The sequence below is a fragment of the Pithys albifrons genome, chromosome 3, assembly GCF_047495875.1.
Source record: "Pithys albifrons albifrons isolate INPA30051 chromosome 3, PitAlb_v1, whole genome shotgun sequence".
Lineage (NCBI taxonomy): Eukaryota > Metazoa > Chordata > Aves > Passeriformes > Thamnophilidae > Pithys > Pithys albifrons.
The window spans coordinates 71609039-71636450 of NC_092460.1; the positions used below are offsets into that span (position 1 = coordinate 71609039).

Consider the following 27412-nt stretch of genomic DNA (forward strand, 5'->3'; position numbering starts at 1 on the left):
AACCTTCACATAACAGCTGGAAATGTTTAAAACTGATGAATGACTTCAGCAGATTTTATTATGATTTATGTTTATCGCACTTTTTGCTCCACAAGCCCCAGTTGAGAAGCTGTACAGCTTTATTCCATGCAGTAAGGTTAGCATAATGTTACTAACAGAAATGCAAGCAACAGAAAATGATGATTATTTCCAAGGCTCAAAGTTTTAATAGCAGAAAGAATTAATCTGCAGTGATAATACAAAGTTTTTATTTATGTTAACAGCTTTTACAATTTATACTCAATACAGCTAGAAGCCATTTAGGTGGATCCCTTTTTCTACATTAAACATTCAGTTTGAAAAGGTAATACAAAATGAGTTAACAGCCAGAAATGTAATGAAATAAATACATTAGAAATCACATGCTTTTTCTACAAGGAGATATATATCCCTAAATGCAGTCACATCTTTGATAATCATGGAATTTCAAATTTAATTGTAGGCCAGATTATTTTCCTACCCCTAAGCTGTCAAGAAAGTTCACAAGGTGCAAAATGGGTCTACATAAAATAGTCTCTTTCATTTACAATAGTAGTATTTTCATTCTTAGTCCAAAGTATCTGCAATCTTACTAGTCACTTGCATTCCATTTTTAGTCTGCTTTGATCTGTCAATGATTCTATTTTGAAAAGCTTTCCATGTTATATTTTTAGAAGTGTATTTTAATATTTAATTAATATACATACATATGTATATTGAAATAGCTTAATTATTTGACTAAGGAAAATTTAGAGTTGGTCTTAACAGCATTATTCTGACCCCTTTAACAAAAGAAATCATCTGTATTTATAATCCATACTCAATGCCCTTTAACAAAGGAAATCATCTATATTTATAATCCATACTCAATGCTCTCCTAAAGTATGAATATACTCAATTGCCTCTTAAAATAGTCAAAGTAGCTCAGAGTCTTCCTATGTAGAAAAATTGAATGGTTTGTCTTTGTTCGCTGTAAGAAAGCATTTGCAAGTCCAAATACGTTGGCACTGCAAAATAACTATTTTGCTCAGGATTCTTTGGAAGCAGAAACGACCTAGAAAATGTCTTGCAGCATTCATTTGGCTAAAAATTAATGCTGAGAAGACTTTGGAAAAACAATCACATTCACAAACACTACCAAACCATTCACACTAATATGAACTCTCAAGTTAAAATCCTAAATAGAAGTTTTAAATGGGTAATGCTACTGTCTTTTCCCAAAGAGGCAACATTAAGTGCCATTTAAAGCTATTAAATGGTTTTATCTTCCATAGAAGGAGGTCAGGTACACCTGATCAAGAAAGCAGTTTTCAGCAAAAACATTCTGTCCTGTTACAGTCATAATGCCTTTGCAGCAGACATACCTGATTCTTGGAAATAAAAAGAATCAAATAGATTCTAATATGGAAATGCATTTAAAAAGCTGTGGAGACAATGATAAACCAGCACTGCAATTTGTTAACACAGAAAAAGTTCTCATGTTAATTGCCCAGTGGCTAAGGATATGTGAAAGGGCTGCTCGGTTAACAGAAAGAGGACAAGCCCACAGCACCACCTTACATATGTCCAGAAATTTCTGGAAATCTGAAAAGCTGGTAATGTTGCCTTAATTGCTAATTAAATATTTGCTGCAGGTGTGTACTTCGTCACAAAAACATTTGTGTATCAGAAGAAACATGTATCAAGTTTTTATCTCTTGGAGATGCTGTTGGACCTGCAAGAGAACAGACAGAAATATAAACTACTGATACTGTAACCACACACAAGGACACACACACACACTCAAAAAAAGCCTTTGATCTGAAGGACTACATACCATCTTAATGTCTGGCCTTCTGGTTTTTTTGTCATTCAGACACTGAGCAGCAATTGAATACATTTTATGAACTGAAGGTACATCCCAATCTCTCATCTTTTCATCAACATAGTCCTCAATAGTTGCTTCCTCATCCTCAATTTCATCTTTTATACTTAACTACAAAAGAGTTTGAACCAATGAGCAGGTTAACATTGTAAGGATCTGAACAGCCTATAAGAGTATAAATGAACTATAATTTTGTATTAATTTATCATTTTATTATACATTATTTTAATTAATATAATGCAGTTTTCTTTAAGTTGCATCATACAGCTTTCATTTTCTCTGTCTTCAAGGCTCAGTTTCCTAGTGTTGGCTCTTTTTTAAGAGAAACATGATTAACAAAGTACTTATGTTTACCCACAAATATGCAAGCTTAAGTTTGTATAATTTATCTTTTTTTGTCACTTTTATAAAGCCCCTTCCTGTAAATTAATGCCTTCTGTGGCTGTTTTATCTATTCCAAAGGAAACTTCTAGTCTGAAATCAAATTTTGAATCTGACAGGTTTAATCCAAAAGTCTCCAGTTCAAACACACTTGAAATGTGGTATCTGTAGTAACACACACTGTTTGAGGAAACGTAAATGAAGTAAGAAATAAGAGGCAAGGAGCAGAGGGAGGTCTTCTGCCTTCGTCTATGGGTCAGTCTAAAACTGCTGACCAACAATCAACTACCTCAAAATTTTCAAAGTTAAGGATGCCATATGATCTTACACTGACCATTCTCTTTATGCTGCCAAAAGTACATCACACAGATAAACTACACCTGTCAAATCATACTTCATGTTCCTTTTTAGATCCTACCTCTGAAAAAGATGGAAATGTATACAGAATCATAAACAACTGAGAAGAATAGTTCAAAATCTTCCAGGGGATGAGGAATTACCAGGGTATCTCAGAGTATGCTAATAAAGCACAATGGTATTACAGTAAGAACCAGAACCAAACCAAAGAATTCTGGTATCAGATTGGAAGACGAAAGCCTTGAGGGGCGAACAATCCACCAGCCAAGAGACACAAGTTTCAGCCTTACCTCTAAAACGAACATTGACATAAGTGCTGCTTTCACAACTACGTATTTTGATGACTAATTTGATTGTCTCAGAACCTGTTAACTGACTCTGATTTCATATAAAGTCATCCCAGTGCACAGGGAGGGGAGAAGGCAAAAAGAACATACCAGTAAATGTGGCTCTCGCTTTTCATCTACTGGAGGAAGACCTGTTATTATTTCTAGTAAGACCTAGGAGGAAAACAAAGCAGAAGAGAAAATGAAGCATAGAATAATCCTTAGCATATATGCTGTTTGCAAGAAGTAGCATGACCCTCAGTATTTTAAACAAATGCTCTCAGGATCTGTGTTTGTCCAAAGATACAGCCATCTATATTATTAACTGATGTTGCTGTTGTTCCTACCTTTAATAACTGTTATTAGCAGTATGGCTCAAGAATTTCAATACAAGTTTTTCTCACCCTGTAATGGTGTTCCTTCACAGCAACAGGAAGAGATTTCCAAACTGTTCAGACACAGTGTCTGGCCTGTCTTCCCATGAAACTAAATGCCCTGAAGGAATTGGTCAGTCATGATTAGGGTGTTGGATCTACTGAATTAATTGTCTAACGGATATCTATTAATTCATGTAATTGAGTCATTGTTCTTCCAACTATTATACTCTTGTCTTTTTTGTACTCAGGTCTAAGCCAAATTCCACATGGACATTGTACTTTTGGTAAAACACATTAATTTTAACCATTTTCTTGAATTTTCCTTTTCAGACTGGGTTACACTTTCATGAAATACTATGAAAGCAGAAACAATGTTCCACATCACTTCAAACTACATTTAGCTAGAACTTGAAATACTATTTTACTCTGGTCTTTCACTTAGAAAATCAACATATTCAAATGATTTTAAAACAAAGTTTAGAAACGCTATCTTAAGAAAACACTTATTAGGAAAAAAGAAAAGTATATGCACCAGAGTAATTATTTAATTTCAGATATTCTTGATTTTTTATCATTCACAAAAAGGTCATATACTGCTTTATCTACTTACTACTCCAAAACTGAAGATATCAGATTTAGGTGTTATCTCTCCTCGCAGAGCTTCAGGTGCCATATAGGCTGCTGTTCCAACAACTCTTTCAGTCATGATTGTCTGTGTGAACGTTACAGATGCTCTTGCAAGGCCAAAGTCAGAAATTTTGGGCATGTATGTATCAGTTAATAAGATATTCGCACTGGGGGAGAAGGGAAGGAAAAAACAAAAAAGAATTTTCCATACCTTTATAACAGACTGGTAACTCTATAGCAACCTAATGCAAACTGCTATTTTGACTGCCTTGAAAGCTAAGATATTTATACCTAATTCATGTAACAAATTAGGTAAGAGTTAGCTTTGTTGGAAATTGCTCTATTTCAAAATTAATTGCTTTAAATAAAACAAGGACTGCCAAGATCAATCCATGTTTCTTATTGTGTGTGCATGCATTCATGCATAACCCCCCCATCTTTCTTATAAGAGACCGATTATGTTACACTTGTGTTTTGGTTTTAAGAACCACAATGGAAAATACTTAGCTCTGACCAACTTGTACTGGATGACAGCATAATTCTTATAGTCCAAATCTCCTCTCAGAACTAAAAAGGCAGGTTTTTTATACCTATTATCTAATACTATGTCAACCACTACGAATTCACGTGCCAGATGAATACTAATACTCTTATTGCTATCTTGACAGAAAAACAGAAAAAAATAATTACAGCTAGAGTAAAATATGTGATGTGTTTCCACTTGATCTCCAGCTTCAACTTTCCTTAAAAAACCAAACCCTGGCAAATGAGGCTCATTTCAGAGACTTTTAACACTTTCATAAAATACTCAGTGGGATGAATTACAGCACAAATCTACTGGGTTTTAAACTTGTAGCACTTGGAATAACTTTGAAATTATTTGATTTAATATTTCTGTAATCCCCATTTTCCAATCCCCTTAATGGAACTGTAAGAAAACCACACAGTCTGATGCAGCATGTAATTTACTAGAAATTTCTAGTTCTAACTTTGCCTTGCTCACCAAACCTTAACAAAATTAACACAGCTGTAAGTTAGAACAGATCACTTGATGTTAGAACTGCGAAAGTCTAACACTGGTCAAGGCATTGCCCACCAACTGGTTTCATATATAAAGCTGAGCTTCTAAAAGGAAGAAATTTGAGCTTGTTATCAACTTGAGTCAAGTCCAAAGAGTGGTCATTTTTTTGGATACACCACAAAAAGCACAACAGAAGCAAGTTTTACTGCAACTATCAAGTTTCAGGAGAGAAATGAACTTTCCTGGGCACAATCAAGCCAGAAAAACTATGAACAACTCTGAGAACACCCATTCAGTTGTGTACCCTCTAGCCTAGAGAAGCTGTTCCAGTGCCTCTGTGGTTACGAGTGGTCTCCATGTCACAGCAAAATGAAGACTGAGTTAATCTTCTTAGATGTCTCTTCATCTAAGTTTTACCTGGGAGTGGCAGCACTATTAGTAACACCAATCAAATTTACTGAACTATTCGCACTACAAGTCACAAAATGGAATCCAAACCAAAACAAAACCCAATTCTGTAATATGATCAACTCACAGCAGTTAGAAGGGCAGAAGTAGTGTAAGGTAAAAAAGTGCATCCCTTCCAGTCATTAAACTTCTCCAGAGGCTTAAGCAGGAAAGAAAGAAGAAACATAAATCGTCAAAGCAGCAGGCACAGACATAAGGCAGCTGAAGGAAAGCTTGTTCCTCACAAGCTGAAAAGGTCACAAAATTGAAGTGGCCTATATTTAGCAGAGTTGCCAGAAGCCAGAAAGCAACTGAAACATTTATCCATGACAATCAGTCAGCTGCTACTTCTTAACCCTCAAAATGAGTAAAGTATTTGGGGCTTCCCTTCAAAGATTTTGACTGTTTGGTTTTTTTTAAATACAATAAACCATATCAAGAAAGCAGAAAACAAATAAGCAAACAACACCCTCTGTCCCAAATACAAAGGCCTCCCCAACAAAACAACCAAATCAACAAAAAACCCCCACCAGAACAAACCCCAACCAAACCCTACAACAGAACTCTCCCCTTTTTGAGCTCTGATAACCCTAGAAAAAAATTCTAGTTTAACAGTGAACATTCATTATTGTTGAAGAACCCTAAACTTCATCAACCTGACCGAAGTAATTTTACCATCTTCATAAAAAATAGGAGTAAATCAGAAGAGACACTCTGAAGAAACATACCAGGGACAAGAAAAATAAAGGTGGGGTTTCATCTGAAAAATTCCCTATTCAAAAATTCATTGTTCTCCAACAGCAGCTTTTTCATTAGCAGCAACAGAACTTACTACATGTTCTCACAGCACTCAACTATTTGACAGTAACAGATTATGATACAAATTACAATTTACATTACATTTTACAAATTATATTTACAATGCAAATTACAATACAAAAATCTCATGGCTGGGAAGCTGTTCAGCTGAGGGAGCTGAAGTTGTTCAGCCTGGAGAAAAGGAGGCTCAGGGGAGACCTCATTACCCTCTGCAACTACTTAAAGGAAGGTGCAGCCACGTGGGGATTTGTCTCTTCTCCCAAGTAACAAGTATCAGGAAAAGAGGAAATGATCTCAAGTTGTCCCATGAGAGGTTTAGATTGGATATTAGGAAAAATTTCTTCACCAAAAGGGTTGTCAGGCATTAGAACAGGCTACCCAGAAATGTGGTTGAGTCACCATCTCTGGAGGTATTTAGAAGACATGCAGATGTGGAACTCAGGGGCAGAGTTGAGTGGTGAACATGGCAGAGCTGTGTTAATGGTTGAACTCCATGATCTTAAAGGTTTTTATATTCTAATCAATTCTGTGTTTCTAAGAGACTCATAATTATCTTTAGAAACCTGTACTGGTTGCATCTCTGTGGCACAGAGAAACTTATGGTGATGGATGTCACTTGCAGAAAAGACAGTGCCCTTGACTGAAGCAATGCTTTTTGAAGTTTGATCTAAAATTACTTTAACAGGGGGAAGAAAATAAGAGAAAAAAAGAAAATTAAAAAGTGAAAATTCAGCCAGCAATAATCTGCAGCTTTTACCTTTTAATATCTCTGTGAATGTGATTATTTTCATGCAAAAAGTTGATGCCATTTGCTGTGCCTTGAACAATTTTACATCTTGTATTCCAAGAAATGGGTGGAGTGTCATTCTTGATTAAGAAGAGAGAAAGGCAAGTAAAAAGGTGAAAATGCAACATATATATATGTAGATATGTGTGTGTGTGTATACATATATATATATATACACACACATATATATATATATCTATATATATATATATATATGTAGTCACATAAACCAAAACGAAACTCACAAAACCCCCACAATCCAAAATGGACTTCTTGCTATGTTTACTTGTTTTCAAGTAAATCATTAAAAATACTTCAAGCATACATTTCTTAATTGAGTTGGGCAGAACACATGCATTTGCCACATTCGTTTCTTTCCCTGCATTTTGCCTTAAGATTAATTCACCTGCTGCAAAAAATGTTCTTGGTTAATATTCAACTCTGACCCTACAAGATCAGCCGCACTGCAAAGAACTATCTGTATCTACCACACCCTCCACTTTGTACTGGCACTGATACCAGAGCCTTTAACCCACAGCAAATAGTTCAAAACAATTCACAGTTTTTACTGACAATGAGAAGCCAATCTTCCAGTCTTTTAGGATTTCACACTTCTCAGGAGATTAGCTTTATTTGTGTTACTAACTAGACCTTAGAAGTGAGGACACCTACATTTCAAAGCCACTTCTTAATCTTGCCAGTGGCCATGAGGATTACAGTATCTCACCATTCCACCACTTCCTTTGCCTGCTCAAAATCCTGACAAGAAGATGACATATGCAAGAGTCCATGCCTCAAACACATCCAGTGAAGTCACAAAATGAAGTTATCAGCAAGAACATTTAGTAAGCGCATTCCTCACCTATTTGCACTTATCAGAAAAAGATGATTTCTGATTTAGGTTTTTTGATTTATGACAAATTTGTCTTTTCTTTGTAAAGGATTACTAGCTTTCAATTAGCACCGATATTTTCAGCTCACTTGATGATAATGACCGAAGTTACATCGATGAACATTTTCATATACATCCTTGTCAAGTACTGCTTATTTCTACAGACAAACTTGCACTGTCCTTGAGTAAGCCTCAGTCCCACTTCTGCACTGATTCAGTTAAAGAAATAAAGTAACTCCACATGTAGCAATGTGTGCAAGAAAATCAATCAAACCAAACTGAGACAGCAGTGATACCAAACACATCAAGTGCTCTCCCCAACAACTGCTACTCATTCTCATCCTAACACCTCTTCTTTCCTGCTGAGGCAGAAGTATTTGTGCAGCCCTGCAGAGGAAATGTCTCCAGGTAAAAAAGGTTTCTTTCACTGAGGATTTTTTTCAGCCTGAACAGTTTCCTAATTCAGGTCTTCTCCAGCTACAAATGCCTGAGCTAGTACAATAGGAGGATCAGTGCAGACAAACAGCAAACCAAAATTTTTAGATCTAGGACCATGAGGGGCTGAAGTAGCACCAAATTAAAATGTTCACCAGGTTGTAACTTGAGGAGATGTATTTGTTTACTATAATGCAGAGTTTTTGAACTCCTTCAACAAACTAGCACGGACACTCATCTACTGGTTTAAGTCTGACTTACTATTGGCATCACTCTCTCTGTCCCTGCATGCACAGGGTTGCCTCACCAAAGCAAAGCAACTTATTATTTATTAAAAGCCAAGGCTAGAAAATACATTATTTGATTAAATCAGAATAAAGCACTCTGTTTACAGAAAATAATAATTTTAAAATATGTAATTCCCATTTATTAGGCACTTTAGGAAGAGATAAACAGACTATGAGCACTGTGTTATAACCACCATCACTAGGACACTGAACAATCCAGAATCTCAAGAACTACTGGAGAACACGCCCACGTTAGAACAGTGAACAAAACTGCAGCACCCTCTGCACTGCTTCACACAAGCATGGCAAGTCCAAGCTCCTGTGCCACTTCAGGTACTGGCACATGACATTGCATTGTCAGCCTGATTTGACTTGAATCTATCGAATGTATTTGTATAAAATGTTATTGGAAGAATACTTGCTATCATATTTTCCTCTAGAACACAAGAAGCAAAAACATCATTTGGCCATTACAGTTCAGTACTGCTTCAAAAACATTTCACAGATACCTATATTTTCACAAAGTAAGACAATTGGAAGAAAAGATTTTACTTACCAGACAAGCAAGTCTGTCAAGCAATGAACCGTTGGGCATGTATTCATACACCAGGCATGGCTGAGCACCATCACTTGAGAAACCAAGTAATTCTACTAGATTTTCATGCTGACACCTAGGGCAAAAAAAACCCCAACAAAAACAAAACCAAAATCTGTTCATACATGCCTTGAAAAACTCTGAATGTTTGAGGAAAATAGAAGGTAGAAAAATCTTGATTCCCCATTACTTGTTTCAGTTCTGTTGCACACAACCAAGTTTCTGTGATGATGTTTGAAAACACAGTCATACCATGAGAAACATTCTCACTTAACGTGAAAATCATTGTTATGACAGAAATACAAGAATTGTGTAATGCTGTACTCACTTTGCCATTATATTTATTTCTTGTTCAAATTGCTCCTTCAAGTCCTGAACACTAACATCAACCATCTACAAAAGGAAGTTTTTAACATTAACATCACTGGCCATATTAAAATGCAGTTGTTCATTTAAAAAAAAATGGAATTGTGAACTTCTCCTTGGATTAGTCATATGTAACAACTAGTTAACTGTTTACAAAACATTTTTTTACTCAGCTCAAAAATAAAGTACCAAAACATGACTTTTAATTCCTTGGAATACAGTATTATTGGACAAATGGATCCAGTTTCAGCACAGTCACCAACCTACTATTCACTGCAGTTACCCCCTAACAGCACTTACTCATTACAAAATTAATTATTCACACACAGACCAATGGTTATGAAGACTAAAATTCTGTGGCAATACCTATTTAGCTTGTGAATCTTACCTATAAGAACCTGAAATGGAAACCTCCCAACCAACCCTTTGCTGTGCCACTTCTCAGGGTGGGGAACAACTGGGGGACCATCCTGCCCTTCCTGACAACTTGCCAGAACCACTCAGAGCAGAGCTAAGAGAAGGCGAGAATTGTTTCTTGTGACTGTGCTGACTCCCATCACTCATGGGACTACAGGATAAGGTTCTCAACCCAACTAATGTCTAACATGGTGACACTTTTTGAAATATATAATTCAACACTTTCCACAATAAACACGATAACCAAGCCTTATACTATAATGTACACAGCCATTACAATGAAAAATACCCACGAGACAACTCACAGCAACGAGCTTCTTGACAGCCACATTTCTGCCATTGATGAAGCCTTTGAACACAATGCCAAAGCCACCTTCTCCCAGTTTATTGCCTCCAGCTGATTCTGGTCGGGCATCAAAATTATTTGTAATGCTTTCCAAGTCATGAAACAGAAAATTATGGAAATCTGAAAGACATATTTGACGTTTAGCACAAAGCTCTGATTTCTCCTAGGGAACAAGTGTATTGAATAGGTTTCCTGCTTCAGTTCTACTAAAACAAAACTTGCTACCTCACAAATCCTGACACAGTGGAGTTCTACTTCCAGATTTGTGAAGAAGGTACCAGAAAAAAAAAAAGGCAGATAAACATAAATAACTAATTATGCATAATTTTCTTCACAACTAGCACTGTAGGACCCTTCTGATTCTTTTTGTTCATACTTGTAATACAGGTAATAGAAATTAAAGATGCAGCAGATCACAGAGAGTGCCACACTGCCTTAGACACAAAAAAATACAACTGTATCACATGATGTTTCTGGAAGTAACCCAAAAGCAGATCTTTAGGAAGCAATAGACCAACCTTTGACTGTTCTAAAATTCCTACTTCAGTCATCTTTTCTCCAGCATTCTTAGTCATTTCTGACATATAAAATACAGCTTTAAAACATAAGATGTTGAACAATCCACAAAATAAGTACTGGAAAAAGGCAACAGGACGGAGTGTGGCACAAAATAAATTGCAATTTAACTAATGGTCAAGTCTTCCATCGTGGTAGGTGACTTATTGGCAAGGTGAAAGATGCTGTTTCCCACAGATGCACAATGATAGGAAGAGAGTCATCACTCTCATGAATTGCTATCATTTATTTCACATGGAGAGAAGTATAGATCAGCAAAAAAACAGTGCTTAATTCTAGCAAAGTAATTGCCTACCTGTGTTACTGGACTGGGAGCTGCTGTTTTTTTGACTGAAGTAGGAAAGATCTGAATGTTGCTCCTCAGTATTCTGAGCTAAAACAGGCTTTACAGATGCCACTTCTTTTTCCTGAAGAGGTAGTTGCTTTTCATGTAGGGGCAAGGTTTCCTGTGAAGAAAGAGGTAATGTAACTTCTTGTGGCATCCTTACAGCTTCTGAAAATGAAATTTAGAAAAAGTGTTAAATACATTAGGAACCAGGAAAAAACCCAAGTAATATTAATGCCAGTATTTTTTAAAATTAGAAGTTGCATCATGAGAAGCTTATACTCTGCCACCATGTGCAAACTCCAGCATTCTTATTGAAACACGACACTCTTATTTAAACTGTTATTACAAGTAATAGAAACTGGAAATTATATCTGCTTTTTGTTATTTGATCTAATCCTTCCTGATTTTCAAGTTACTGTGAAGCTCTTTAGCATCTTAGAAAACTCTGAACACAACACAAAAATGTACAAGAGTAATAGTTACCTGGAAGCAAAAGGCTTGCTGGTGCTAGGAATTGGTTCTTCATAAGCAGATCCACAAGATCAGCAACTGTACAGTTTGTTGTTCCCCAGTCATAAAGCAACTCACACGTGGGGCTCTTTCCCATTTGTACAAATGCCTCAAATCTCCTTAAAAGATAAATTAAGAACAACATTAAAAATGTGACCTCAAGAACCTCACGAAGGGACATTAAAACTGAAAAAAAAAAAATCCCAAAAGAACCAAAACAAACCCCACACTGAAAAAAATTCTGAATGTCCTGTACAAATTCCCAAATCTTCTGAAAATGCTGCTAAAAGCCCCAAAGACACTCAAAATCAGGAGGAAACATGCAATATATGGGGAAAACTAAGGTAAAATCATGTATACATGGCTTCAGCACTTTTTTTCCAGGACCCATATACTGGCACATGGGACTAACAGACAAGAGAATATCAGCAAGAGACAGAGGGTCAGAGCCAAATCTAACAGAAAAACAATTAAGTATTTTCTGTCCATTTGGCATTCGCACTCCATTTTGAATATTGTGAGATGTTCATTAAGCAGAAATTGATGTCCAGTATGCTGATTTACTACTATTATAGAAAGACAAATAAAGATTTAATGACAGCACCACTAGAAAAGACTGGAAGCCCAAGATGATACATACAGAATTTAAATTCTCATAAGCTTTGAAACAACTTAAGGATAAAAGCCCTTCGAGCAACAAGGCATTCACAAAATACTGCCAGCATTACTTCTCAAATAAACTCGTTAGTTTTAGGCCTTGGGCTCTCCACATCTGTTGGACGCTCTCTTGGGAACTGTGAGTTGGAGGTCTCAGTCCAGTTATCCCTTGGGCACAGTAAGGTCAATGTTTACTAGTGTGTAAGGCACAGAGAACTACACAGTCAATGCTGTATTGCTAAAAATACATATCTGTGGCTCTAATTAATGCTAACATCCTTAGTCAGTTTTCTTGAGCTTGTCTAAAAACTGAGCTGCAGAACAATCAGGAGTAATTACCTCGAATTCCCTCGGGAAATGGGCACTAGAAGGTACAAGGATCTACGGGCACACAAAACTGCAGCAAGTTACAGTAATGGGATGGAAAATGGGATGCACACTGGCATGGGATGGGCAAAGTATTTACGCTAAACGAGTAATACATGAGGTTACGGTACATGACTTTTATATAGGACCTTATATGCATCTGGCTGTATCTGCCTTCACCGGACGGGGTGGTTATGTCCATGGCAAGCCTCTTCCAGCCCTCCTGCGGGTCGAGGTAGTCCGCCAGCCGCCGCACGAGCCCGTAGCTCAAGTAGCGAACACGCGTGGAGCCCGTGACGTCCTCGCTCATCCTCAGCGCCTGCGGAGACACGCGGCGCCGTCACCCCGCGGGAGGGCACTCCCGCCCCGGCCCGGCCCGCCCCGGCCCGCCCTCACGGCTCCCATGGCCGCCCCCCGACCGCCCCCCGCGGCGCAGGTCCCGGCCACCGCTGCTGGTAGAGAGGCCCCTCCCCTCCGCTCGAAACCGTCGGCGGGAGTCACCTGGAGTTGTTCCCACCTCCCCGGCAGAGTAGTTCCCGGCAGCGGCGTCCCCGCCCCGTTTGCCGCCGGGGACTCTCCGGCCTCCACTTCCCCTTTAAGAGGGCGGTGCTGACGCCGCGGCGCCGTGAGGGAGGGAGCGGAAGCGGCTTGTCCCCTGCGGTTTCCCATAGGCTGATCGGGGCGCCACGCCCCTCGGCGCGCCCCATGTCCTCCTCCGCGAAGGGGAGTCGTTCCGTGGTTCCGTTCCCCCCCGGACCTGTGGGAGTTGGCAGCGCCCTCGGGCCGCTTGTCCTGGAGGCGGGTGGTGGTCATCGTGGCGCCCCCTGGCGGCCCTGCCTCCCTCCATCCCGTCCTGCCTCCCTGCCACCCGTCCTCCCTCCTTCCCTGCCTTTCAGCAGCCCTTTCTGTAGCAGCTGGTACCATTCGCCTCTCTCCCCACCACCCCTTCCCTGCCCTCCCTTTTCGATCCCGTCCGGTTGCGGGCAGGGCAGGGCCATGCTGCCATCCTTCAGTTACCTGACGGGACACACCGGCTTCCGCGGCACTATCAAAAACTCTCCCGGCGACTTCGTAGTGACAGAAATTGAGGTGCCCGAACGCTTCCTTAGGGACGCCGGGGCCGAGTTGCCTCGGGAAGGCAGCGAGGCACTGCCGGAGCAGAGCGGCCCGTGCCCACGGCGGCCCAAGGCGCGCCGGACGGAGCCGCCCGACCCCGGTGCCCCCCTGAGCCCCCGGAGGGCTCTGCTCGCCCCCTCGGAGCGCGGCCCGGGCCGTGCTGCACCCCCGGGACAAAGCGGGTCAGAGGGAGCACCCGAGCCGCAGTCCGGCCTGGAGACGGCCGCGGCACTGGAGGCCTTGCTCGGCCAAGCCGTGAGCGAAGCGCTCGGTGCGTTCGCTCGCGGTGTGAAGGCCGCGTGGGGCCCGGGGAGCGGTGCGAGTGCCGGCACTGGAGAGCTCTCGCTGGGACCTTGGCCGGACAAGAAGAGTCGAGCTGATTTACACAGTGCCGTGAGGCAGAAATTCCCCTTTCTCATCACTGTTACAAAAGACAATGAAATGATTGTAAAAGGAAATGCTGATTACAGAGAACTTCGTCAGTTAGTGACTGAAAAGGAAACAAGTGATTTCTTTAAATTTTTAGATGCAAAGCTAGAAAATTCGACCTTTTCTTTTGAGCCTGATGGAAACAAAGAGCACAGAAAAGTAGTTCACCACTTTATCAATAGAAAGTTCGGAAAACTTTTAGAAACAAAGTCTTTTCCTGTGGCAGATGGCAGTGATCAGCCAAATATGTCAATAATGGTACGCTTTCGAGAAAAGTGTTGGTCCAGAAAAAGGTCTGCTGGTGGTTCCCAGGAAAAACAAGATGTTTATACAGGTAAAAGAAAGCGAGTGTGGTTGTTATTATGGTGTTCTGAAGTTAAGACTGAAACTGGATCATTTTTCTGAGACACATAGGCCTGATTGACTCATAGTTTATACTGAAATAAATGATTATCAATGCAGTGTAGTTACATTACTGGAGACTGACATGGATGAATCAAGTTACTGCAGTGATTTCACATAAACTTCAGTTCTTTTGGTTATAACACTAACTGGGCTATTCTCAGTGTGTTAACTTTCCCTTGAAAGTAATTGTGTGATTTTTGGAGGTACATCTAGATGTTGGACAAGTTAGTAAGGTCAAATTTGATTATCTCAAATTGATTTATGTTACAGAGACTATTTCTAGAAATACATCAATACGTGTTTATTGAACTGTGTCTCATTTATTCAGGTACTGTTTTGTAAAGCATCAGGGTTTTCTGGTTGTTCTAAGTTTTGTGTACTGTGTCTTTACTTTTTCTGGGCTGAAAAAATCCCATTTCATTTGTTTTTCTAGATGTGGGAGGACTGTTTCTTTGCACTTGCCATGCTATTGAGGGGAAGAACCTGCCTATCTGTCATGGCAGAACACCTCTATGATTTAGAAGTGCAAATTCCTAGTAATTCTAAGATGATTGTTTCAGCTTTCACCCTTCAGAAAGAAAATTTAGAAACCCTAGAAGCGATTGGATTGTTGGCGGCAGAACTTGATGTTCTTCCTTCAGACTTCAGTTACACTGGCATCAAAGATAAGAAGGCAATCACTTTCCAGCCTATGGTTGTGAAGAAGGTGACTCCTGAGAGGTACTTTGAATATGGGTGCATTCTGTTTAGCACATAGTTTTATATGTTAATAAGTATCAACCTGATTCGATCTTTTGGAATGCTCTTACTGATGTGTCTTCCCTTTGGGTGTATTAGAAGACAGAGGAAATGGCTTTAATATTTTGTGGCTTTAGGGAATATGTAGCTTAGCACTTAAATCCCACAGTAGGGAATGTGAAGAAAAGTGTTGCCTCTCTCTGTATTTTTCATAATACAAATAGACTGTGTTGTCTGGGACAGTGTTCTTGCAATTTATACTTATGGGATCCACTTTACAATTTCTGAAATACCATCCACTAGCTGGAACCGAGAAGAAGCCAGTGCTGCAGGACACAGCAGGTTTCCACATATTGTTAAAGTATTGTCTTGTGATTCCCAGACAACAACTTAAACATCTTGTACGGCTACAAAACGAAAGTAAAGAATTACAAATATACTTTGGATAGGTGCTGTCTTTGAGTGCTAAGCATCAACTTCTGTCATATTATCCAGTCTAAAAATGTAAGACTAAATAAAGAAGTCATCACCAAACCCGAGGGCAGGAAATACATTCTGAACAACGTTTCAATTATACCAGATATGCCTTTCTGTTTCACATTTTTGTTACTTTTTGTAGCCAAATAGTGACTAAAAAAAGTATATAAAGTTTTGTCATAGTAACAGAAAAGATTTCCAGAGTCAAAACTATAACTTATTTCTTCCTCAGCTTTAACTTCCTAGTGGGCTTTGGTCATAGCAACAAAGTGCACTTTAGGAATGAAGAAAAATAGAAATTATGGTTTCAGGATTTATTACTAACATAAGCAGGTATCAGTGGTAAAATTCCACTGCAAACTGGGTGGTAAGGCCAGTTTTCCAAGAGATAATGAGCAAAACTTTGCATTAGTGCTTACAACATGAAGCAAAATAAGTAAATGCATCCAAGCCACTACTGCAACAGGAAAGATAAGTAAATTTTATAAATAAGCAATTCATAAAGTTATTAAAATACTGCTAAGAATATAAGCTCTTATGCTGAAGTTTTCCTCTGTTTTTAATGACTGTTACTTACATGTAAGAACAAAGAGGTTGAGTGGATGTTTTAAAAGACTTTAACTGCCAGCTTTGTTTCCAGCTGCAGCCATATGTGAGCACAGCCAGAGAATCAGTGTGCTGTGTTTTTATTAAGACTGACCAAGAAAGAGCAGAAAGAGCAATTATGTTTTAAAGCCTGTTACATCACTTTTTTTTTTGAATGAAAAGACGGGGTTTAGAACTGAAGAGTAAATAAATTACTTGGGTTTTAATAAAAAAATTTCCAAATTCAAGGTAGTTACCTTGAGAAAATTCAATGAATTGCTTTGTTCCAATACCTGTCAATATCATATAAATGCAAATGATGCAAACATTTAAAAAGTATTTCTGGATTATAACTAAATTTTAAGAGTTCTATCTCTGCATTTGTTTTGGTTTTCTCATAGTAGTCTGTTTTACATCCCATTTTTTCTTGCAAGGGCTTTTAATTCTAGATGAAGAAGACATTCATTAGAAGTTGGATAGTTTTAGTAAAGGAGGGTTTGTAATTTCTCCCAATTATTTATTTAGGTTGAAAGGAATTGAAAACCAAGTGGAAAAAAAGGGCATAAGAATATACAATATACGTTCAGCATACCAGCATCTCAGACTTGGTCAGCTGAAAGGCAATCACTTTGACATAATTGTGAGAGATCTCCAACACCACAGTCATGACTCTTCTGCAGATTTGAAAGAGAGAATAGCTGAAGCAATGGAAAATGTTGAGGTAAGAAAGTCTCATGGTTGCTGACGATAAACAGTTTTAATTCTTTGCCATTAAAAAAGTACTTTTAAAGAAAATGCTTGTAATAGCACAATAATGGCAGTATTTCCCAATCTTGATGCTCTTTTGATGTGGTTTTATGTTGCTCCTGCATTACTTATGGAATTAGGAGTAAAACTGCCTTCCAAGGACGGACCACAAGTGAATTCATTGTGTGTCATGGACTGCAGACCCCAGAGTGGTGCAGCAAAAGACATGGGGAATTCAGTAGCAAATGAGTATGAGTATGTGAGCCATTGCTACACAGACATGAGGCCAAAGTGACGGGTTTCACTGTAGGAGTTGGAGGAGGAAACAATACAGTTACACATGTAGATGACGTGTATACACACATATACATACAATTCACATGTCAGCTGGTTGCCTTCTTCGGTCATGTGAGGAACTCTCACGATTGGCTTGGATTAAAAACTGTCATGGCATGAACACAGATGAAATGTCCATATCAGAGAAAGAAGATCCCCTGAAATTCAGTGGATTTTGATTCTCTTATCCTTAGTCCCTGAGGAAAATTCCTTCACCAGACATTCTTAAACCACGAAGAAAAATAAAAGCAAATAATGGAAAGGAAAAACTGTAGGTATTTTTTGTACCATTAATATTCTTGCCTTATCTTTCTAAGTAGTAACTATAATACAAATTACTTTGAGAAGATTAATCCATGAATAAAGACTTGAATGAAAACTACCCAGTGGAGAAAAGCATGTATTTTGGCAATCAATTTTATTACTGAAAAAAGCATTCAGCTGGTACTATAATGCTTTTTCTCTTTCTCTGTTCCATCTGTCTTGTTTTGCTTTGCTGTTTGGAAAATGAAAGCAAGTTCCTATGATTGTGTGTCTTGCTTTATTAGATTTACCTTACTGGTTAGATGATGAATGACAAAACAGGATGTGTATTAATCCAAACTATGGATTTTTCATCTTTGTGAAAACAAAATTCCATATGGGATCTATGAATGTCCAAAGCAATGTTACATAATTAGAACTAAGTAACCATTTCCAAAACAAGTACCATATGTTTTTTGCTTGTCTACTCCATGTATACTTACTATTTTCTAGAAAAGGGTGTTGATTTTTGGATCACACGACTGATTTACTTCTCAAATGTGTGAGCTAGAACTCATTAGGAGATTTAAAGTCCCAGTTAGCAGAAGTATTCACTCTTGGCCTTTATATTATGGTAATAATAAAAATGATCTCATGTGAGAAAAGATCAGTATTTTTAAGAAAAAATATCCAGCAGTGGTTACTGTTCATTGGATGTGCTATGCTGCGTTTGCTTGAGTAGAGATTTCATAATCCAACGTATATAAAAAGCTTGATTACTTTGACATCACTTGTAGCTGTATTTATAATAATTAACCATAGAGGAATAATTTTGTTTGACTTAACTGTTTTTTTTTAATGATGTGAAGGCAGTGGTAGAACTTGCCTTTTTAGATGCTTCTAAATCAAATGCCAAAATATTGTAATGAATAATGAGTTATGCTTTTGTTACGTATTACTTCTGATTAAAAACCCCTGTTTGTATACATTTGGGATGTAAATACAGATGTATGTGTGTTGTGTGCATTGCCTTAGTAATTGTACCTGGTACTTTCATGCTTTTAATGTATTTATTCTTTGTCATTCTAGACAAAAGGTTTTGTAAATTACTATGGACCTCAGCGGTTTGGACAAGGACAAATTGTTCAGACAGATCAAATAGGATTGGCTTTACTGAGTGAAAAAATGGTATTTCCATTTTGTAATTTAAGTAGTAACTGTCAAAACAATTTTTTGCATTACTGTTGTGATGTCTAGTGCTGGAGTTGACCTTCCCAGTGAACAATTCCATTAGTGAGATAAACCCATCTGTGTGCTGGAAGCAATTGCAAGATCGGTTTTGACAACAACATAGGCATGAAGATCTTTATAGTGAAACAAAAAAAAAATTTAACAGCAGGTGCAGCTTTAAATAGTTCAGGAAGTGATTTTTCTGTCTGTGATTGAAATGTGATTGTCATTGTCACATGACTTGGCAGGAAAGCGGTTGCATTCCATACAGACTTTATACAATGTTTATTTGTGGTCCGGATCACCTCCTAACCTGTAGCCTCTTTATCCTGCTGTAAGTCTGTTTACTTCTTAAAAGTGTCACATAGGTTCATAAGTAAGGATTTGCCTTTTCCATACCATGATAATTTATCTGCTATATAGAAAAGATTGCTGCTTTCTATTATTCCTTGGCTATTTTCCCAAACTCTCAGTTCTGAGTGATTGCTCCCATATAAGCTAAGGAGAGCTTATTTCTTATTCATAGGATAAGAGTAATGTACTTTTCAATATATATGATGCAGTACTTGGCACAAGTCTAAAGATGACTCATATACTACAGAGTCAAAAGGATATCTGAGTATCCTGTTCTTCTAATCTTGTTTCGGTTCTAAGAAAAGTCAGGAGAACTTGAATCCAGATTTGAGGGCAGCCCACAGAAGTTACTGTTGGTGTATCTGACATTTTGAATTCTGGTATACTAGCAGGTAGTACCAGGTGCCAGTCCCCAAGGAGTCATGATTTAAATCTCTAGTCTAGATGCTGTAATTGAAAACAGGCAGGAACTACTATTTATATTAAAAATGTGCCAGTATGTGCTTGCATAGTCCAATACAAAGAAGGACAAGAACCAGGTGTCACAGGTTGGTATAAGTGGTAGCAAATTGAATGGCTCCACTGACATTGCAATTAGGAGAAATTACTGTAGCGTTTTCCTTGTCACAGTGTCATCTAACCTAATACAGATCAGCATTAAAAAAAAGAAAGATTGCCATCCCTTTCTGTATGAAGTTGTGGAAAGTGTACAGTCTAAATTTTGCATAAAGTGTGCAGAAGGGAAGAACGAACTTTCCTGTTCAGGATAGAATGATGACAATTTAAAGTGAAGTTTTAACTGGATGATCAAGAAGAGTGACTGATTTCTCACAGAGCTTTGAAAACTGTCTTAAGTCTTCTGGATGACTAAAACTTGTCTTTAATCTGAGAAGGAGCACAACTCATTGCTCTGCAGTTCATGGCATTTTCTGTGAAAGGGAGGATTTGACTTTGCCCTTAAAGAACTGGGAGAATTTTGAGAGCTTGCAGAATATGTTAAGACAGAATTGAATGCATGATTGTCTGTTTAGTTGACAAATAGTTATATTTAACTGCAAAAAAAAAGTAAGTTATTAATATTGTTCTTTGAAGGTGCAAGCTGTAAAGTTATTCTTCACCCCTGAAGATACTGGTGATCCTGTAAACAATGCAAAAAGATACTTCCTTCAAACTGGTATGTCCAGTTAATTTGTCCATATATTTATTCAGAGTTAGTATTGCAAGAGAACAAGGTGTTACTGCACAGGGAAATAATTTTTTATTTTCCCACTGATTTATACCATGTATACTTTTTTCTGTGGAACTCAGTAGAGCTGCACTTAAAAATTAGATGTGCAAAATAGTGGAAAATTAATGTACTTCAGGTGCAAACTGTATAGAAGCTAATGCTATATTTCATAATGCTGGAAAAGACTAAGATAATTTTGTCGGAGAAGTTTTGGCCTCTTTACATTTGTCTTCTTTTGGACTATAAACTTATGCTCCCTAATAAGGAAGTATACAGAAATGTGGTACCCAGCTGATACTCAACACTTAACAAATCTTTTCTTTCTGTTGAACTAAAATCAACAAAATACCTCAAAAGCAGAAGTGTGCTGAGTAAAGAGCTCTGTTTGCCATATTTATTGCTTTTATCATTCAACTGAACTTTCTCTCCAAAACTAAAAATTTGGAGTTGCTCTGAACTTCAAATACATTTTTTCTTTCCAAATGTCCCACATCTCTTCGACTGCTTACCTATCTGTCTGTGATTGACAGAACAACTATGATACATAGCTTCAAAAGGCACAGATGCATTTCATTTCACAAGAAATTATAAGATGAATCTTTTTTGTTTTGTACGTTGCTATATGATGCATGGAAAGATATTGATGTGTGGACCCTGAAAGTAGCTGCTTGCCTTTTTCAGAAAGCAAAAGGTAAATGGCTGTGTAAAAGGCTTCACCAGGTAATCCCATGGAATGAGAAAATACGTAAAAGATAACATTTTAAGTATACAACATTTATGTAGTGTAGTACAAATTTGATTAAATGTATTTTCATCTTGGTTGAGGCTCAGACTTCCCAGTGGCCAATGTAATTTGTACCTTTAAAATAAAAATAGTTTTTACATGCTGTGAAATACATGTTCTCAAATGATGCGAAGTGGCTAAATGTTTTTATAGCTTGATTTTTACTTTAAGTTACATGATCTAAAAATACCTTTGGAGTTTCTAAAAATTGCAAACTAAACTGAATAACTGAATGACAGCTAGTTTAATTTATACTGCATGAAACAGAATGAAATTCATTGGACTGTGTTGATAGGTACATTAGATTAAATTTGTCTAACATGGCACGTGGAAGGAAAGGAAATAATAACCTAAAGGCTTAAATACATTAGACATACATTTTTTCCCCTTACTTGATTATTTCCTCTTCTTAAGTGTATTTTTTCCTGTCAGGCGATATTTGAAAAATCAGGCATTACTTACATGGTTATTTTTGTTTAAATCAGAAGATGCAAAGGGCACTCTTGTGATGCTGCCGGAATTTAAAGTAAGAGAGAAGATGTTGCTACGAGCTTTAAATCGTTATGGTGTAAGTCATGAAGGTTGTACCAAAGGATGGCTAAACATTCCTCATTCCTTGCGCATATTCTATGTCCATGCTTACTGCAGTAAAATTTGGAATGAAGCAGCATCGTATAGACTGAAGGTTTATGGCTTAAAAGTGGTTGAAGGTGATCTTGTCTTCTCAGAAGAAAATGATGAAAGCATTTCCCTGAATGACAAGGTGAGTCTTCCCAAAGTAGGTCTTGTAAGAGAAAAAAACAAACAAAACAAAACAAAATAATGTCAGACAACTTAAGATGCTTAAATACATACTCAGACATATGCTAATGCCTTTATTTTGATTCATTTATTAAAATATTTAGTATCGGTGACAATGTTGAAAAACATGTTGTTTTATCATGAACAGACATATAAGCTAGACATATATTAGCAGTTTTTATCCATTTTGGCCATTCATTTTATTCAAGTGAGAAGAAGGAACAGAATGTCATAATTGATACATGTGAGGATTATGTCTAATGTTCTTCATACGATCTGACTGGGGAAAACCTTCAGAGTGGACTCTGGGTGTGCCTGTATTACCAGTCAGGGCAGATTTGAGTCTTGCTCTGTAGCTCAGGAGGCTTTCCCATTACACAGATTGCTGAGAGTAGGCCAGTGGTGGAAGGTGGCCTCAGACTGAATTGATAATCTCATTGGAGATACAGAGGCAAAGCATGTTTAGCACATTTTCACTGATAGTGGGTTTAAACTATTAGCAGCTATTCAAAAAATGTAGCAGTCTTCTTAGGAAAGTAGTGGGGGGTCAGGGAGTGGTTTTACTTGCCCACAGCACAGCGTGGGAGCTGTACATGGAGCCATAGGCGAGCCAATGAGCAGAATCCAGCAGTGGAGTGTCTGGTCCTGGTTTTTGTCATGCTGAAGGGTTGGCATATGTTATTGTGAAAGCAGTTTGGTCTTTTCTCCCAAATAGCAACTGATATGACAAGAGAAAATGGGCTAAAGTTGTGCCAGACAAGTTTAGATTGGGTGTTAGGAAAAATTCTTCACGAAAAGGGTTATCAAGCACTGGAACAGGGAAGTGGTTGAGACACCATCGTGGAGGTATGTGATGAGATTTTAGTGGTGGACTTGGTTGTGCTAGGTTTACAGCTGGACTTAATCTTTTCCAACTTAGATGGTTCTATGATTGTATCTTCCTCTTGGTCATCAGATGAATCACAGAATTATGCAGTGTTTTACTGGACAATAAATAGGTGTGTGCACAGGCAGAATATAATGAATTTGGTCTTTCAGATTTGAAGGCAAGAGCACTTGAAAGGTTACCTCCAGTCCATGTAGAGTGCCTTCCATTTCCATTGAGATTTTTCTTTAACAATAGTTTTGAAAGTGTGTGGCTTGGCTTTGTGAACGAAGATTTGGGAAGGGCTGTCCCCATGTGGGTGTGCCCTTCCAGCCTGTGCAGTGGATTTTTTAGGTGAGGCACAGCGAGTTTTGAAAGTGAATATTAATAAAAGAAGTAGATCAAATGAAATTAAAAGTAGAGGTATCAGATTCAGTATTGAGTTTATGTAGATATATTCCTGTTTAATATAAAACATTTTTCTTCATATTTTTGCTTTTGGTGGTTCAGCACAAGATTGCATTGACTTAGTTAACTTCAGACTCCAAGAATATTAATGGTAACTGGTATCAGTAAATATTTAATGCAATGCCATCTACCAGTAAACTGATTATATTAAACGTATCTTTTTTCATATATGAGAGAGTTTATTGTCCTTTTAGTAGTCAGTCCTTTACAAGTTTGAAAGTACAGTACAGAATTCCTAAAATAAAGTATATGTTTTTACTTTTTAAAAGTTGCTGGTTTTTTTCTTAACTTCTTAAATGTCTTGTCAGGTTCATGTAGTCACTGCTTCAGAAGAGTCAGCTAAAAAATATTCTATATACCAGGTAAGTCTGTAGGAAAAATTCTGAGTTACTGATCTCTTTATTTGATTAAAATGTTTTAAATAAAATGTGATTAATTTACTGGTGTAGTCTTATTCCCTGTTGGAATGCCCATTAAAGAAAACATATGTGAACTGATCTCCACTCTTAAAACAAATTTACTTTGTAATGGAAATAAGTAGAGTGTCACTTGTGGTATGACAATATGTATCATGAAGCTGAATACTTTGAAAAAAATTCCAGCCTACTGGAAAAACTTTCAAAAGTAGCTGGTGTTGTAATTTTTGAAGGTTTCAGAGTGTGCAGTTGTGTAGTACTACATGGCAACTGAATGTCTTTATTGCCATATCTTTCCCAACAAGCAAAGAAATTCGTATTTGTATATTCCTAGTTTGTTTTAGGAATCCTGATACATTGATTAATTTTCTGCTTTAATTACATTCAAAATACCTGCACTGCTTCATTTCACAAGAGAAGCTGCTGGTTTACTCTTTCAGGCCCCAAAACACAAAGTTTAAAAACATTTGAAATTGTTACTACATTTATTTAAAGGAGAATGGGTAAGTGTTACTTCAAATATGTTTATCATTTTGTTTTTTTCTTTGGAGGTGGTTCTTCCAATGGTGGGACATAGCATCAAGTATCCCAGTAATAAACTTGGACAATGGTACCATGAAAGACTTTCTAAGGATGAGCTGGAAATGTGCAAATTCAGAGTGTCTTCATTACAGCTGAATATTCCTGGATGCTACAGACTCCTTCTGAAACATGTTCAGAATCTGTCATTTTTTTTGGAAAGTGGTGAAAAAGGGATCAAAATTGAGGACAACCATCTGAATGATCCAAAAGTCTCTCTTCATATATCATTTGATCTTGATCCTTCATGTTATGCAACAGTTTGTCTGAGAGAAATAATGAAATGTGACTTTTAAGATTCCACTTAATGAAAGATTTCAGCAATAATGTACAATGTTGATATTTTATGTGTAATGCCAAGAACATAAGGGAGAATAACAAGTTGAAGTCATGAACAGGAAAAATTTGAAACCATAGGCAGCTAGCATGAATTTCCTATTTGCATAGACATCTGACTTGGAAAGTTAAATCCTGGAAAAGTATTTGCAAAAAACAAGTGCATCTTGTAATTCATAGTATTTTTTAAAAATGTTTTACACTAAATGCTGTTCAAGCAATAATGTTAGAAGTTTGCAGCCTACACCTAACTGAAAAGTTGTACTGAGGTTCACTAAATATTTTGTGTTTTCTTGGTACTTAATGTTAAAAGGTAAAAGTTCTGAGTCAACAGTGACAAGTCATCAGTTACTTTATCAAACATTCACTGAATCCCCCAGTTTAAGTTAATGCTAAGGGTTCCAGGATTAAATAGTTCATAGCTGTTAGTGCCTTTTCCAGTGAGCTCCTCAAGATGAAATGAGTACTTAACATCACTGAAAAACCATTTCTAATAAAACCAAAACCATGTTACATTGTTTACAGGATTAAGAATCTATTCCTGTTACTGTGAAGCCTTATGGTAGCACAAAAAGTATTGATGGAACCAACTCTGAAAAAAAAAAGGAAGGTTTTTCTAGGGTTTTTTCTTGATTGAAAAAAAAGGCAGTTACCTGTGATAAAAATAAGTGGATTTGTGAAAAGGGGGAGGACAATATAAACATAATTTACTTTAGCAAGGTGTTTGGCCCTGCCCCACAGTATTTGTGAAACCAAGTTAGGACATTATGGTTTGGCTGAGTGAACAAACAGATAAGTAAAAAAGTGTATGATGAGACTCAGAGAGTAGTGATTCTTGGGTCATCCTCTTCCTGGAGTGAGTGTCACTGGGGTGTCCTGGCCCCCATCCTGGTCAATGTCTGTCTGTGGCCTGGACAAGGCAATGGCATTCACCTTCATTGAATTTGCAAATGATACCAAATTGAGGGAACAAATGGGTATTCTGGAGGGTCAGGCTGCTGTTCAGGGCAGTCTAGACATGCCGAAGGAACAGGCCAACAGGAACCATGCGACATTCAGGAAGAACAAATGCAAAGTGCTACCTGTGGGACGGAAGCACCCGTGTAGCAGCCCAGTCTGGGGAGTACTCTGAGCTCTGCAGGAATGGCCCCAGGAACCTGATAGGCTGAACATAGGCCTGTTATGTGCCCTGGCATCAAGAATGACCAGCAGCCTCCTGGAATGTGTTAGCAGGGGCACAGTCTATAGATCAAGGAAAGGTATTACATTCAACACTTGCTGGACCACATTTAGCTTGTGCATTCAGTTTTGGACCCCAGCACAAGAAAAGCATAAATAAACTGGACCAAGTTCAATGGAGAGCCTCTGAGCTATTAGAGGACTGGACCCTTTGCCATTTGAGGAGATGCTGAAGGAACTGGACTTCTTCAACCTGGAGAAGATTTAGCTGGTGAGGAGGAACCAACAGCAGCTCCCCGGTACTTAGGAGAAGATTACCAAGAAGATGGAGCCAGGCTCTTCATAGTGTGTCAGGAGATGTTACAATCCACCTGGCAAGGCAGAAGTAAATTGTTTTTCTGATAATGAATCCCTTGGGGTGAGTTAAAGTAAATCGATACCAGATTATCAGTGTTTACATGTACATGCAGGGTATATTTTAAAATAATTCGGTTTCAAAGGAAAATGTGTATGTAGCTTTTTTGGTTGTTTTATTTATAGTATATGGCAATATAAAAGCATAAAGCTATCACCCAACAAAATGTGTAAGGGGAAAGAGAGAAATAGAATAAAAGTTCATATTCACCATCCAGAGGTCTCTGATGAACTTGGTTGGTGGTGGTGGTGTCTTGGTCTGTCATGGATTGGTGGTGGAAGAATGGCACAAAACATAGTCTGATGGGTTTAAATACACTCAGAAACCCTCCTGCTGCCTCTCTCGTGTGTGTGCGTGCATGTGTGTGTGTGCTGTTTTTGCACAGGTATGTTGGCTTTGCAGGAATGGGTCAGAGGCAGGAGGTGCTGGTTTATGAGCAGTCATTTAGACTGGGGGAGTGGGTGCTTTGGAGGCACCTCTGCTACAAGTAGGGGCTTCTCTTGGTCAGTGGTGGGTGTGTGCACAGAAGGCCCCTTTTGACATGGTCTGGCTCAGAGGAGATGAGCATCACAACCAGAGAGTTGCCACTGGCCTTTATGTAGGCATCACACAGCCAGAGAAGCACCACATGTCCAAAGACTTGCACCCAGGCCTCCACAAAGGTAAGAGTTTGTGGGCTATAGCCTCCTCTCCTTGGCCTTTTTCTAAAATTTCTAGGCAGGAAGCTTCTTTACACAGCTTGCTACAGCAGTAATACTTTAAGGCAATTCAAAAATCAATTCCTTACAGGAGAACAAAAGACAACGAGCATAAATTGTAATGAGATTTAGACTGGTTAAAAGGAGAGCTTTTCCTGTGTGAGGACAGTCAGGCAGCAGAACA

The 27412-nt window shown here is 38.1% G+C and overlaps 2 protein-coding genes across 6 annotated transcripts; one reads left to right on the forward strand and one right to left on the reverse strand.

The window, feature by feature from the left end:
- Positions 1 to 183: 183 nt before the first annotated feature.
- Positions 184 to 14194, reverse strand: IRAK4 (interleukin 1 receptor associated kinase 4). 3 transcript variants are annotated; one of them, XM_071552362.1, is made up of 12 exons: positions 13817 to 14194; positions 12949 to 13118; positions 11750 to 11895; positions 11234 to 11431; positions 10322 to 10482; positions 9562 to 9626; positions 9195 to 9309; positions 6995 to 7104; positions 3934 to 4117; positions 3058 to 3120; positions 1835 to 1993; positions 184 to 1732 (listed from the first exon to the last, which is right to left on the reverse strand). In XM_071552362.1, exons 2-12 carry the CDS (start codon positions 13107 to 13109, stop codon positions 1700 to 1702), a joined length of 1395 nt encoding a protein of 464 aa, XP_071408463.1. In that variant the 5' UTR covers positions 13110 to 13118; positions 13817 to 14194; the 3' UTR covers positions 184 to 1699. The 3 variants fall into 3 exon arrangements, with proteins under 3 accessions (XP_071408463.1, XP_071408461.1, XP_071408464.1); XM_071552360.1 differs by lacking the exon at positions 13817 to 14194 and adding an exon at positions 13301 to 13380; XM_071552363.1 differs by lacking the exon at positions 13817 to 14194 and adding an exon at positions 13317 to 13334.
- On the forward strand, positions 13639 to 26744 carry PUS7L (pseudouridine synthase 7 like). 3 transcript variants are annotated; one of them, XM_071552357.1, is made up of 8 exons: positions 13639 to 14678; positions 15310 to 15469; positions 17075 to 17270; positions 18965 to 19063; positions 20552 to 20633; positions 21957 to 22234; positions 23914 to 23967; positions 24573 to 26744. In XM_071552357.1, exons 1-8 carry the CDS (start codon positions 13796 to 13798, stop codon positions 24894 to 24896), a joined length of 2076 nt encoding a protein of 691 aa, XP_071408458.1. In that variant the 5' UTR covers positions 13639 to 13795; the 3' UTR covers positions 24897 to 26744. The 3 variants fall into 3 exon arrangements, with proteins under 3 accessions (XP_071408458.1, XP_071408459.1, XP_071408460.1); XM_071552358.1 differs by having other exon boundaries at positions 14582 to 14678; positions 15183 to 15469; XM_071552359.1 differs by having other exon boundaries at positions 14582 to 14678; positions 15324 to 15469.
- Positions 26745 to 27412: the final 668 nt, after the last annotated feature.

Coding starts and splice junctions, on each gene's coding strand:
- PUS7L (XM_071552357.1), top strand. CDS start 13,796: ATGCTGCCATCCTTCAGTTACCTGACGGGACACACCGGCTTCCGCGGC. Junction 19,064..20,551: donor CTTTACTGAGTGAAAAAATG/GTATTTCCATTT, acceptor TGTTCTTTGAAG/GTGCAAGCTGTAAAGTTATT. Junction 23,968..24,572: donor AAAAATATTCTATATACCAG/GTAAGTCTGTAG, acceptor TTTTCTTTGGAG/GTGGTTCTTCCAATGGTGGG.
- IRAK4 (XM_071552362.1), bottom strand. CDS start 13,109: ATGAGCGAGGACGTCACGGGCTCCACGCGTGTTCGCTACTTGAGCTAC. Junction 3,121..3,933: donor ATATCTTCAGTTTTGGAGTA/GTAAGTAGATAA, acceptor TTTTCCTCCTAG/GTCTTACTAGAAATAATAAC. Junction 1,994..3,057: donor AGCGAGAGCCACATTTACTG/GTATGTTCTTTT, acceptor ACTCTTTTGTAG/TTAAGTATAAAAGATGAAAT.